This window comes from Macrobrachium nipponense, chromosome 1 (genome assembly GCF_015104395.2).
Source record: "Macrobrachium nipponense isolate FS-2020 chromosome 1, ASM1510439v2, whole genome shotgun sequence".
Classification (NCBI taxonomy): domain Eukaryota; kingdom Metazoa; phylum Arthropoda; class Malacostraca; order Decapoda; family Palaemonidae; genus Macrobrachium; species Macrobrachium nipponense.
Window position 1 is genome coordinate 173,812,757 of NC_087200.1, and position 14,660 is coordinate 173,827,416.

General features: G+C 35.4%; 1 protein-coding gene across 9 annotated transcripts in view; it reads left to right on the plus strand.

Moving 5' to 3' along the window:
* LOC135219856 (titin-like) overlaps positions 1 to 12,177 on the plus strand; it is a 242,609-nt gene extending 230,432 nt beyond the window's left edge. For all 9 annotated transcript variants that reach the window (XM_064256966.1, XM_064256968.1, XM_064256969.1 and 6 more), the window contains one exon: positions 5,885 to 12,177. In XM_064256966.1, the coding sequence (XP_064113036.1) occupies positions 5,885 to 8,802 (2,918 nt within the window). In that variant the 3' untranslated portion in view covers positions 8,803 to 12,177. The remainder of the gene's footprint in view (positions 1 to 5,884) is intronic.
* Positions 12,178 to 14,660: the final 2,483 nt, after the last annotated feature.

Sequence of the window (14,660 nt, forward strand, 5' to 3'; positions counted from 1 at the left end):
ATATACCTTTCAAATTTCAATCGCTGTTGCTTGTCAAATGAATGGTGATTACTCCAGTTTAGCAAAAACTTGACAAAAGTCACTAAATAACTTTCCTATAATTGCAAAGTACTTGAAAGTGTTTTCCGTAGAGAGCGGCCAGGCCGTGTTAAAAGAAAAATACTCCCAATTTGTGTCAAGTGAGGTCAAGGAAGAAAGTGTTACTGAGAACTTGAAGATTTGTGATTTTTATCATTGTATGATGACAATACGAGTAATGGTGAAAAATCTTAACTGTGCACCTTGGGGACATTCTTCTTGGACTGATGTCCATGAGATCTTATACCTTTTATGTCAATGAACTACGAGTGTGTAGTAAAAATAGAATAATTAATGGATTATTTGTAATGAATGAAGACATGAGCTGTCATTTGACTTATGGTGTCAATCAGTAAGTAGGTACAGCTACCATTTTTCAGATTTTGACAACTTATTGCGGGTAACTGTCTTTGATATTTTGTACATAAATGTCGAAAGCGTTATAAATAAGTGTTTCATCGATTTTAAATCGTTGGCAGTCTGCGTAACGTACCTGTAGGAACTTTCATTGTTATGTTTCTTTGCGTCATTGTTAAGGTTGTTGAATTCCTTCCTGGTTCAGGTAACAAATAACCATCATAAGAATATTTTTCATTTCAGTTGAATTCCTTCCTGGTTCAGGTAACAAATAACCATCATAAGAATATTTTTCATTTCATTTGACACCGACAAAAGTTAGGAAACATCTTTAAAAGCGAAAATCTTATCAAACGTCACTACTATCCTTGTTCATATATAAATAACTAAAAGTAATTGGAACACGTTCGTCCATAGTAAAAAAAAAAAAAAAAAAACCACCGCCTCCCTATCCAACCTTCCTCAAACGATATGAAAAAGTATTATAGTTAAGTCAGGTCTATTCTGACAAATGCCATTGCCTGTGCCGCCATAGCTTATCTGCCGTACTTCGAAAGTGGCGCGTCATCTCTTGGCGTTTTTATTGGTAACATATCAGTTCCTAAGAGATAATGGTTAGAATAAAAACAAATAAGCGAACTATGTTATGCATCAATTACATAATCTTCTCCTTAAAGGTTAATCATTTTTCTGCCAGAAAGACAGGGGAAGTCATTTATCACCATACTATAACATTTTAAATGTATTCGTTCTGCCATGCAATTACATTGTCCTGAGAATTGTGCACAATCGTAGTCTATGCATTACCAAGCATTATTAAAATCGAAAGGTATCAAAATATACACTTGTGTGGTAGCAATCATGCTTGCTTCAGTAAATCCAAAAATTATGATGTGGCAATTGATAACACGCACATCGTGTGTGTGTGAATGTATGTATGTATGTATGTATGTGTGTGTGAGAGAGAGAGGTATATCTCGCCTCTCCCATTATGTATTTAAAATTTCCAAGTATTACTTGCTGAAATTGGTATTGGACTATTCTTAAAATAGTCTTCTAGATAGGCCCTCCAAGGATGTAGGGTAGCGCAGTCGACCTTGGCAGGAACTTGAGAGTAACCGTCTGTCGGGGAGGAAATCTGTCCCACTGAGCGGTAACTTTTAGGAGGAAGAATTGGTTACTCTGGCGAAGGTCACAATCCGGTAGAATCTACGTTTCCCACGATCCCCAGAGCTTCACTTTGCGTAGATTTCATTAGTACGCTGTTGTGTATATGCACATTATTAGTATGGAAGTGTTAATGTGAATGCAGTATTGTAGTGATTTGGTTGAGAGAGTATGAATGTCATCCCCAGATACTTTTTCTCGTCAAATATTTGTCACAGCCGTGACGCATGAATTTCTGTGTGGATTTTTTCCTTTTTCAGATTTTACAGTCTTGACAATATACTGCATATCATCAACTTAACTTTGCAAGCTGCCTTGCGAAAAATGCTGACATAGAATGGAATTCAATCGGAAGATTCTGCCGAGGAGAGAGAGACGAGAGCGCTGAGAGAAGCAGAGAGGCGGCTGTTATGAATTTCAGCGAACGAGAAACCATACGGAATGCTATAGAATATGATTGGCGAAGGAGGATTGTATTGTGTTATCAAGCAAACCGAGAGTTACTTGAAAGTGAAGGAAATATTTGGCTCATGGGCAGTTTTAAGTGAAATTTGACATTCAGGGAAATAAATTTATTTGGAAAGATGATGCTTTTGCACAATACATCATATATATAAATACACATTTAAATTGTAATTATTGACAAATCTCAGCTTATGATAAAATTTACGTAATTGTGACTTGGAAATTTCAAAGAGTTTTTGCTTTTAGATTAACACGAAGTAGACTATCAATAAATCTTCAACAACATCATTATTATAATGGTCGGTACTTTGATGATGAGGACAGGCGTATTTGTTGCTATTATACTTCTGCGAGATGTTTCGGGCGGGAAAAGACCGAAAAGGGGCGGTCTTCTTACGTGGGACTCTGGTATACAAGAGTGACGTCATCGTTAAATAAGTAGGTCACCCAAGGCGAAGAGCTGTGTTGTTCAGCAAAGGGAATGTCAGTCGGAATGGAAGATCTTGGTGGGAAGCTGGCCAGGGAAGGCCATGCGGTTGTGTCAAGGCATGTGGCCGTTACCTGCGAAATTCTTCCGATGGTAAGGTTCTCCGCACTAAACAATTATTATTATTATATTATTTATTATTATTATTATTACAACGACTCGCTAGTGGCCAGGCATGAGAGAATTGGAATTCTCAGTTTTATTTATTTTTACAATTTTTTGTACGAATCTTGAAGCATGTTCTTGTTTGGAAATTTTCCCCTTCTTAGACGTTCGATTGCTCACGGATGATTTGCGACTTATTACAAAATTCTTAAAATGGAAATATTATATCGAGAATAAAAGAGAATACAATGAAATTTTTTATTTTTTTTTAAATTACGGAGCAGTACGTTGAATGATAGATAAGGTTTCACTTGCCATACTGTGAATGTTATCGTTAAGAGACTTCGGGTGTAATTGCCCAAGTGCATCAAGGAGATCTACAACAATATTATACAATATATCAATAGAAGTAAATTAAAAGAGCTACTATACACAGGACTTTAATTTCAAAAGCGGGCGAAGGAAACTGATCAAAACAGAATGAAAAGATAAAATTGTCAAGAACAGACAACACAGACGCACTTGGAAATAAAATACTGAAAACCAGACCTCCAGTGTTTTTAAGTGTGTGTGTATTTAATTGTGTTGTCTGGCTTTCAGTATTTTATTTCCAAGTGCGTCTGTGTTACCTGTTCTTAACATTTTTATCTTTTCATTCTCTTTTGATCAGTTTCCTTCGCCCGCTTTTGAAACTAGTCTTGTGTATAGCTCTTTTAATTAACTTATATTGATATATTGTATAATATTGTTGTAGATCTCCCTGATGATGTGATTACGAATCATGAAAGCTTGGAATCAGTGGTTACTGTGTCATCTGCTTCTGTATTCCTCCCCTTGATTTTGATTATATATATATATATATATATATATATATATATATATATATATATATATATATATATATATATATATATATAATTATATACAGTGGAATTGCAATGCCAATAATTTAAGTAAAGCAAGATGCAGTAAAGAAAAAAATTACAGTTACATTGACTTATTTTTCAATAGTTCTATATGTATACTGTTCAACTGAAATCAATCTTTCCTGAAAGAATAATGCAGGTAAATGCTACTGCATTCAAATATAGTACAATGTAATAACGATACTTTAATTTACTTGAACTGAAAGAATATACGTATACTGTAAAATAGAAGAAAAACAAGTGATGTTAAATTTGAATATATATATATATATATATATATATATATATATATATATATATATATACTATATACATATTTTTTTTACTAGGATTTCAGGGCAGGGGCAAGGGGAGCACTTGCCCCTACATGCGGGCGCCCATGGCTCGGTGCTTATTTTGAAGTTACCAACTGCTAATTGAGCAACTGCGTGTGCGTGTGTGTGTGTGTGTGTGTGTGTGGAGCAACGAATCGTCTCCTCAACAGAAGATATGGAAGTGTGCCAAGAGATTCTCGTTAAAACTGGGCATCTTCTTAGCAAAAACTGAGGCTAATTGTTTGTATGTTAGTAAAATAAAATCTGGACATTTCAGAACACTGGTTTATTGAACTTTGGAAGATGGCAGGTTAAAACATTTTTTTCTTTTCCTTTGTTGTGGCTGTTTATATACGTTCCCAGTATGGAAAAGAAAGTAACTTTATATGCATTGTCATGTTATATGTGAGATCATTTTACTAGTTATTGCAGTAGTGCAGAGTGTGAGTATAGATGACTTAATCTGAGGGGAGAAGTAACGTGGAAGTAGTTTATGACTGGAAACGAGACGTTTGGGTACGAATTAACAGTTAAATGACAGATTTTAAGAATTAAAGGATGGATATGGAAAGTTTCATCTCGCTGTTCTCCATCTGCCGTTTGTTCAAAGGAATGTTTAGTAGAAAAATAAAAGTTTGGCTGGAGGGAGGTTTTAAAGTCATCTTAAATAGAGCATTTATATTTAAAGTTGTATCATAATGTCCTTGTCGTTAACATGCCATTTCTGGAATTATTTAGACGTACACGTGATATTGTACAAAGTTAAGGGGTTGAACGATGCATAATATTTAATTGTAAATATGTAATGCACGTTTTAATAACTGTATGGTACTATATATACACGCAAAGTTGCCCTAAAGCACAAGATGTCTAGATAAAAATTGTAATAAATTTTACCATATTATTACGAATTTGAATGAAAATTGCGGTGTTCCAGCATGATTGGGTGTTTCTCTGAGGTCCATAACCACAGAAATGTTGCACATGGTATCTTAAATGTACAGAATGGCTAGTTTGATATGCAAGTTGCACACCCTGAGCTTGAAAATGTTGCCAGAAGGAGTGATGGAACATGTGGCCCTGTGCCTCTTCTTTATTGCAGAGGAAATGAGCCCATGGATGGTGATGTTTCTCTCGCTACTGGGCGTCTTTGGAATTGGTCTCGTTATATGGTTATGCGTCTACATCTACCTCAACAACTGCTACTAGCCTCATCTGCTATACACTGTTCTGTTGCTTCCAGTTAATTCTGCATTGTCTACTTAATGGTGGGAACATTTAAGAAATGTGATGAAACATAATAACAATATTACTTCCATAACTTATAATGTGTGGTGTCCAGTTATCTAGATGTTGATGGATGCTTAACGTTTCATTATAATTTTTTTTTCTTTTTTGATTTAGTGTTTTTGTCATGTATCCGTGAAGTAAAATATATACAAACATTAAGTAGATCAGTATGAGTTCACGTTGAAAGCCTGTTTTCATGAACTTGAAATTTTTTCCCATATATTTATTTGCTAGCAGTTTGATCCTTCTTGGTTTCCTTAGCATGATGTTTTTTGATTGTTTCAAAATTAGCAGATAGAGATGTTGAGTTGTAGTTCAAATTATGATGTTGAAGTATTGTGCGAAGGTCATGTCTTGATAAATAATGTGCTTGGAATGAAAACGCTGTTGATTCTTTAGGAATACTGTACATTCATATTTTTTGGACTAGTTTTTCATCTGAATCAGCATGATAGTCTTTTGATTGTTGTTGGTCATTTTGTTCACATTAATAGTCCAATAGTTAGATCAGGTTAATGTGTCAGCATTCTGGGTGGATAATATATGCCCATGTTATTGGGCCTTGATATAATGTGTGCATAAATATGTTGCCATTTTTGTTTGTTTATAGAAGAAAAAATTAACTGATAACTGACCTACATATAACAGTAAATTAATTTAATATGTAAATTTACTTATTTCTTCATGCTTTACAGGTGGTGGTGGCATAACAGCAGCAGGGCTAATAGTGTTGCTGCTTGCTTTAATTGGATTAGGAGTTGGATTGTATTACGCATACATATGCTTACGTGCTCGCCCCGTCCGTCCTCGGCAGCACACTGATTGCGAAGATGGTCCCCTCATAGCATTAGACCCTGATGTCAATGGAAATCACGAAGATGTTCCTGTGGAAGCCTCAGCCCCAGTTGATGATGAATCAGATGCTAAGTGTAAACTTATTCCAGATGGTAATGATAAAAATAAGGTTGAATCTAATGGTCCAGTAGATGGAATACCCAATGGACCAACTAAAGAAAAGGATGCTGTACTGGTTCCCATTGAGGAAAAACCAGAACCTGTCAAGCTGATAGTAGAAGATGAAATTGCCCCAGTTCTTAACATGGCTCCTGCTGGATTTGTAGTTCCTGTGAAGGAAGTAGCTCATGATGGAACTCCAATTCATCATCAAACACCAAAGAAAGTGGAATTTGCTAAGCAGGAAAAGGCTGAACCAGAAGTTCACCATCCCATACATTCTCCAGTGCCAATTTTTGTCCCAGTACCTTCTGTTGTAGGCAAGAAACCCGTGACAGATAGTGATGAGGAAGATGGGTTGCTATTGCAGAAATGTTCTCCTCATGATGATAGTTTAGAAAGAGACATGGGTTCTGAACCTCCAGCTGTACCTTCTAGAGAAAATGCTGTACAGAAAGTGCCTGCATCAGCACCACCAGCAGACAGTGAGTCAGTTTCTAGTTCAGTAAACTTGACTCCTGAGGAGAACGTACATGATAAACCTGAGATTAAAGAAACCATTGATGAAAATATTACTAGTGAAGTAGTTCCAGAACTTGAAACTCCATTACCTCCCACAAAAGAACCAGAAATTGTGCCTCCTGCTGAAGTTGATAGAGAAACTCTACAAGATACTTCACCAGTGCTAATGAAAGAGGGAGAAACTGTACAAGAGACTTCACCAGTGCTAATGAAAGAGGAGATAGAGAACTTGTCTGATGTTCCACAGTCTGTCCGTGAAGTTTGTGACTCCCCAGAACCAGTGAAAAAGCCACCAGTCAGTGATGTATCAAATCCTTCTGCAGCAGCAGCGGAACAAGTGTTAATAGAATCTGACTTGAGAAAAGTTAATGACCATTTAATAGAGAAACCAGAAGGAGTATTACAAGAGCCTGTGTCTGATACAGTAGTTCAGCTTCAAGATGGAAAGTTCCCAGCGGAAGAACCAAAAAGTGTAGTTGTGTCTGAAAGTGATAGTTCTCCAGAAAATTTTGTTGAAGAATCGGAAATAAGTGCAGTTACTCAAGACATTGTCACAGAACCAGAGATAACCACTACTTTACCAGAAATTATCAAGGAACCAACTTTAATTAACCCAGAAATTTCATCTGAGGAACCAGAGTCAAAAGAATATCCTGATATTGTTTACTTGAAAACCAGTGTACCTTATGAAGATGATAAAGAATCTGAAGTAAGCAATGACATTTCTTCCAAGGATCAGCCCTCTTTTCCAAATTTAAAGGATGAAGGTAAAAGTCTAGAAGAAATGGCTGCAGATGAAGGTGAAAATCTAGAGGAAAAGGCTGCAGAAAAATGTGAAAATGAAGGGGAAAAAACTGCAGAAGAATGTGAAAATGGAGAGGAGAAGACTGCAGAAGAACATACATGTGTACAGGAAAAGGCTGCCGTAGTCGAACCAGCCACCGATAACTTAACCCATTCCAGATCTCCAGTTGTGCCTGAGGTGTCCAAGGAAGAAAACAATGAAATGCCAGAAATCACTATCACTCCAGTATCTGCCACAGAACACATTCCTGCATCATTACAATCAGAGGATAAAATGGAACCCAAAATCGATGAACCTGTAGAACTGCCAGTTACTTCTGAAATAACACTTGATGTACCTCTTGAAGCAGAAGCCTATTACAGTGATTCAGTGGATGAAGAAAATACATTAGAAATAATAAAAGAAGAAGGCAGTATAGACACAGAGTTGGAAAGCAACAGTGATACAGAAACTAGTGAGCCTGAAGTTACTCAGTACACATTTGCATGTGGGCCTCTAGTTCCTTCAACAAAGACAATTCTTGCAGATGAGCTAAGTAGTACCTTAGAACCCCAGGTTACTAAGATCTCAGTTCTTTCTGATGATTTGAATCTTGGACTAGAAAGACAAGATGAAAGAATTGATCAAGTCAGTCGAACTAAAGTTTTAGAAGAAGAGCAGGATTTAGTAACTGCAGAAAAATCTTTCCATACAGATAAGGAAGACAGTGACTCTGAAGATTCCGATACGGAGACTGAAGACTATACATCAGAGCTTGATAAAAGACTTATTGACAAAGCAGCCAGTGAGGGACAAGCTGATGAGGGAACTAATGTCGGGCAGTTACCAGTTCTGGGAAAAACAAACAAAGAAGATGAAAGTTCTGGAACTGAAACAAATGAAGAATCAGAATCTGATCAAGAATCAGTAAAGGTTTCAACAGTTCAGGATCAACCAATTACATCTTTCCAGTCACATGGAAACAATGCAAGTGCAGAGGATAAAAAAGTACCAGAGTCTGAAAAAGTAGCGACAAAAGAGGCTGAGAAGGAAGCATCTCCATCCTCCCAAGGAGAGCAGAATATTTCCTCAAGCTCGATGGATGTTCCACTAACCTTGGGTCCAGGAGAAAATGAAACTAAAGTGCCTGAAAGCAGTAAAGATCTTACTGACATTTGCAAAGAAATACCTCGGGTAACAGTTGTAAACGTTCAAGATGTACCCAGTTCTTCATTGTCAAATGTTTCATCTTTGTCATCATCATCCACCTCTGACTTATCAGATGACGAAACGACCTTACCTAATTCTCAAAAGTCTAAAATTCCTAGATTAGTTGAGCGCCATGGCTCTTGAGTATCTTCAGGTTCATTTGATAAACAAACGGACTGTGTGTTCATATTGTGATAAGAAATTACAGGCTGTGGTACAATCCATATGGATACATATGATTGCTCATTTCTTGGAATTTTAGACAATTTGGCTATGTCATGCTGGCTAATGTATACATTACTGTTTTACATTGGAGGCTTTAAATTTTTTCTCAGTTAAGGAAGGTTGATGTGACAAATGAAAAATGCTTCAAACAATTAGTGGATCCATTTCATTAATTTTGAATGGTAGAACATTTTAATGCTATTCAGTATGGTATACAAAATGCCATAAAATATAATGCTCTAGTTCTTGATAATGTACTATTACTGTGAACCAGCCTTGAGGTGTGCCAAATAGGGTTTGCGGCTTAGTCACTGATAAGTCAAGTAGATCATCTGGTTGAAATCCATCTATGCAGAAAAGTGACAGGTGTGTGATTTGCCATTTAATCAAGTCATCACGTTGTAGTGTTGGCTGTTTTGAATGAATTATGCAACTGTCCATAAACTGTAGCATAGCTGTGTTATGGAAGGTTCTAATGGTTCATGATGGTTTTCCATTGACCTTTCTCTTGCTAATATGGTGACTAAATGCTTAGTTTATGTATGGTGAAGTAACACAGTACTACATAATATCTATTATACTATATTGCTTGTCTTAAGGGTTTGTTAGATGCAAAATTTAGAACCAGAAATATAGTGTGTTCATCACACCTTTTTAACATAGATAATAATTTTATTTCTGAAATCATAGATATAAAAGATTTTGACAAACTGCCGTCTGTGGTCGTGCAAGATAATTGAATAACTTTGCTATGCTTTTCTAAGTCAGCAGTACAGTTCTTTAATACCTATTTTTATACTGTATTTTTGTAGCAACCACTGTATTCTGCACAGTGCTTTAAGATTTACAAGATCTATAGTACAACCAGTGTGCTCTGCAGTTTAAAGTACAGTAACAGGTACTTTTTCTTCCCTGAGACAACCTGCCCCTTTTTCCTACAACAGCAATTCGAGTGGCCTTTAATCCACTTCCCGAGGATTCATCCCTAAAGTGAACAAATTTCTTAAAGCTTACCACATGGCCTTTATCATTCATTAAAGCCGTTTTGCCATCACTAGATAACCCTGTAGAATTTATTTCAGGGAATAGTAAGATGATACATATTTGTACCAAATAATAATATTTACATCAAAATATTTGATCAAATAATTTTAAACTTGTGTTAATAAAAATCTTTAAATTTATTTAAGGTTTTGGATGATATTTTTTCAAATGGTACTGTATTTATAAATTTGTTGCAAAAGCATGCATGGGGAATGTGGCCTAATATTGGTGTCAGAAGTTGGGGATACCTTAGGTCGTGAATCATGCTTTCATATTTTTACAGTAATTTTCAATGCTGATTTTTCATAGTAATGGGTGAAAATAGCAACACTTACTTCTTGTAAAAATTATCTCAAGCCAATGAAGTTAGATTTTGGCATTTACCTATTTGTCAGTCATACAAAGGTCTCTTGTCCAATTTGTTTTATTTATTCAGCCCTGTATATTTCTTTCATTCTTAGGCTTTAAAATTAGTTGGTTCATGTATAGAATATGTAAGGTATTTTATGGTGGTTTGAGCTTGTCGCTCTTGAAGTGGAGCTGTACAAAGTTGTACCAAGCTTTATTTTATTCTATTCTGCATTGAATATAATGGTGTAAATGTGTGACTAAAATGTATAATTTATTATGGAGATGTTTCATTTGCTACATTGGATATTTTTTAAATATTATAAGTTTTGTACTATAAAAAGATTTGACACCAAATGAGTTATTAGATGGTATTGAAGTGAAAATGAGAAATTCGTTATGGACATGTTGTTGATGTCTTGTTGACATGTTAAATAACTGTTAGAAGGTTTTATATATAATTAAGATAAAAGACATTTGTTTACTAGTAACTGCAATAGTTAATTTGAAGCATATTATCTGTGCTAAATTATGTGTGATTGTTGCTGTGTTTTGACAAAATTCTCATTGCCATACTCAAGTTTACAAATTAATGAGAACTGGGTACAAAGAGTTGAGTGAAAGCTTTGATTTTAACTGGAGAAAAATTTTAAGTGCAGAGTAGCAACGTTTTTAATACTAGGTTTACTGTATTTTGAGTACCAAGCATGACTCAAGTATTTTGATCACTATTCATACTTCTGTACAAGAACTTGTTCCTTATACAACTAGAAAAGTATTCACATTTGGTTGTGGTTGTAGATTAAAAAGGCTTCTATAAATATTGTAAGGATGCTCAGGCTTAGCAAGGCTTGGCTTAGGTGAACAATCCCGGTGAGAGTTACATTGAATCCTTGATCCAAAGGAAATGAATCACTGTATACGGAGTAATCAGCGTATACTGTACGTATAGCCTATTTTCTTTCTAGGAATTCAGTATCTGCTATTTAGCAATGGAACATTTTCATTTTTATATTATGCTGAATGCCTGTGTTGTGTAATATCAGATAACTGCAATTTCACAATTGTAAATCATTGTTGTTAAATTGATGATTTAATTTTTCACTGAGCTGCTTGTAATAGTTTTGTTTTCAATTATATGTAGTTCTAGACAGTTTTTTTCTATTAAAATTCAAGTCAAGCATAGTTGTTATGCCTTACATTCTTTTGTCAAAACAAATGCTGTGCAGTACATAATGAATATTATCAGCTTTTAAGCTTGTATTGCAAAGTTGGCTTAGCCTTTACAATACATGAATTTTTTTATATATACTAGAATAGAGTTACAGTTACTTTACCACCTGCCCAGCAGTTTCTTCAGAGACCTTACTGAAAGCAGTTAAAAGCTGAATTATTTTATTACCACAAGCCTTATAATTTTTTTTTACCAGTTACGCTACTCCCATAGTTCTTTCAGAATAGGTTCCTTTGGATTGAAAAGGAGAAGTGTTACTTAATACTTGTCATAAAGGTCAATGACCTTGTTTAACTCCTACATACAATGGTGGTCTCATGTACATGAGTTATAGTAGTAATGCCCATGTTTTTCTTAGAAGATTTGTGTACAGATAATTTCATAAGTTTACTTGCAAATCACCTATGTATACAATATGTAGTTATAAGTTTATTTAGGTTCCTCAAAATTTAAAGAATTGAATTTTCTTTCTCCAGAATCCGTATTCTACCTTGTTGTTATAATTGTTATTTCCCTACCAATGACATTGGTAAAGGGTTGATTTCTCTCTCTCTATAGGAATAAATAATCTTATCTTGGAATTATAATTATTAAAGATACTTTTTTTCATAGGGGAACAGCTTTCTTGTCCTAAAGAAATGTGTAATAAATTGTGAAATACTGATAAAGTTTCATTATGCCTGGTAACAGAAATTTCTTTCCTTTAGTTCTACTATTGCTTCTCACATCTGTTATTTGACATTTTGGAGTTCCTTTTTGGCAACTGTAAATGAAACCTAACAGGGATGCATGAAACATTGCAATGTATGAAGGCAGTAAATCTGTTTTACATTGATGAAAATTATCAACCTTTTAAATTTGAAAATTTATAGTAACATAATCCATGTAAATATTTTTTATTTCAGTTGTAGTTGACTACTGATGTCATTAATTACTAGTGTGAATGAGGTACTACTATGAACACCTCCATATGGAATTCCATTTTTAAGTGTTGAATCTAAATAAATATCATTAATTCATATTTGAAAGTTAGTCAGAACGTTTTTAAATGACATTGAAGTGACCACATTTGTATTTTTGTAATATTTTAATATCTTCACATGGTATCACTGGCTTCCTGTTTATAAAAAGAAACTGAAAAATAGCTATTGTTATTTGTATTATATACTCAACACAGGTGATCTGGATAGGATCATGAACCTGAGGTGGATTCACTGTTCTGTTATCCAAACTGTTTGGTGTCAATATTTTATTTTTATTTATGTGCCATACTAATCATGCGTTTACCTATTTTCTCTAAAAATTTGCACAAGCAACTTGTTGGGGGTTATTAAGCTGTACATAATGGTTTACTATATTACATGGTTCTTTTCCTGTTATGGAGACAAGAATAATTATGGCATTATGTCATTCTTCAAGTACCCAATTTTTGAGCTGAAAATTATATTATAAAACTGTAAAATTTATTATCCATCAAATAATGCTCGATGCCTGATCATGTCAAAACAAATTTTATCTCTCCCAGGAACACATTTGAACAATTTGGAAGGGTATAATTTAATTCTATAATAAAAAAAATTCTATTGTAATACATATCAACTTTCACTTTTCAAAATTTAGTGGGTCTAATTCAGCCCCTTCTTAGTATTTTACAAAAATGTTCATATAGGCTTTTGTTGCTGCTTATGTCAGCACATTTTCTTGTTGCTAATTTGGGGGAGGGGGTCATTAAACTTTTCTATATTTTTGCCATAATTTTTGTACAAGAGTATTGTTGAAGGCGATTGTCATAATATGTTACCTCCATGATATTCATACTTGTATCAATTCTTTACTAAATGGTAAAGTGCATCGTGGAAAGGTGTTCTGTTCACGTAACACTTATTCAAAAGCTGACTTGTTCATACGCGAAGAAACCTTCGGTCTTAACAATAGGATCATTTCTAGCACCTAGCTGGATCCAGTTAAATCGCAGATGAAACCAAGGAATCTTGTGAGATCTGGCAACGTGTGCATATATCAGGTGAAGAGTGGTCTTTGCACCCACGCCACAGCCTTTACCCGGTTCATTGCCTGTTTTCGCTTGTGTTTGAGTGTGTGCGTGCTGTTATAATGGCTTCTTCTGCTCCTTCTCGGCCTTGTCAACGTGTGTGTGTGCCCCATGTTCTCGTTTTCTCGTTTTTTGGCTTCAGCTTCATGGGGTCAGTCATTTTGTATTCCTCCGCCAGTGGCGTCTGCTTCCTGTTCGGATTTAGGGGAAGCCATGACGTCATCACCACTTGTATCTTACCTACAATGATTGTGTGGATGAGAGAATGAGTGAGTTGGCTGGTCTCCTTCTTTCTCTTGTACCTTTCCTTCTTCCTTCGGGCGGGTTAAGGAATTGACACGTTATTTGCTGGACTGGTCTGATACAGGTGAGTAAGGTACTCATACTGATAGTGTTGTCACTTCATATACAAATATCAAACCCTCTATTCGGTAGCATATGCTCCACTCCTTCGCAAGGAGGAGTTGGGAGTGGTAACAAACCCTGGTGTATTGTTTGCTATTGGACAGTAAAAGTTTCTCTTTGGTTCCCTATACAATGATTCTCCCATATATCATTGTATGTCACTCAGTGTCCGACTGGTTAGATATCAGTTTATCTAGTTTCTCAACAGGCTTCAGTCCCTCTCCAGAAGTTATTTTTTCTGGAGTTGGACCCTCCAAGTATGAGTCTATCCTGTTGTTAAGACAAGGTTTGTTCGGGTATGAACAAATGACAAATTTTCTAAGGCAATTTGTATTTTTCATAGCTACAAAACTGAGGTTTTAACATTATACTGCCCACCTCTAGCCACCCCTCTGTTTGTCGAGACATCCTGAGTTGGGAAAGTGACATGGTGGTGTAGGTGTGTGGTCTTTGACCACTCTTCACCTGATATACGCACGCGTTGCCAGATCTCACAAGATTCCTTGCTTTCATCTGCGTTTTAACCGGATCCAGCTGGGCGCTAGAAATTATCCTATTGTTAAGACCTAAGGTTTGTAGTTATGAAAAATATAAATTGCCTTAGAAAATTTGTCATATCACTACAGAAAAGGACCAATAGAATTAAAAACCAGAAATTCCTAAAAATACATCAAATACTTCTGAACCAATAACTAA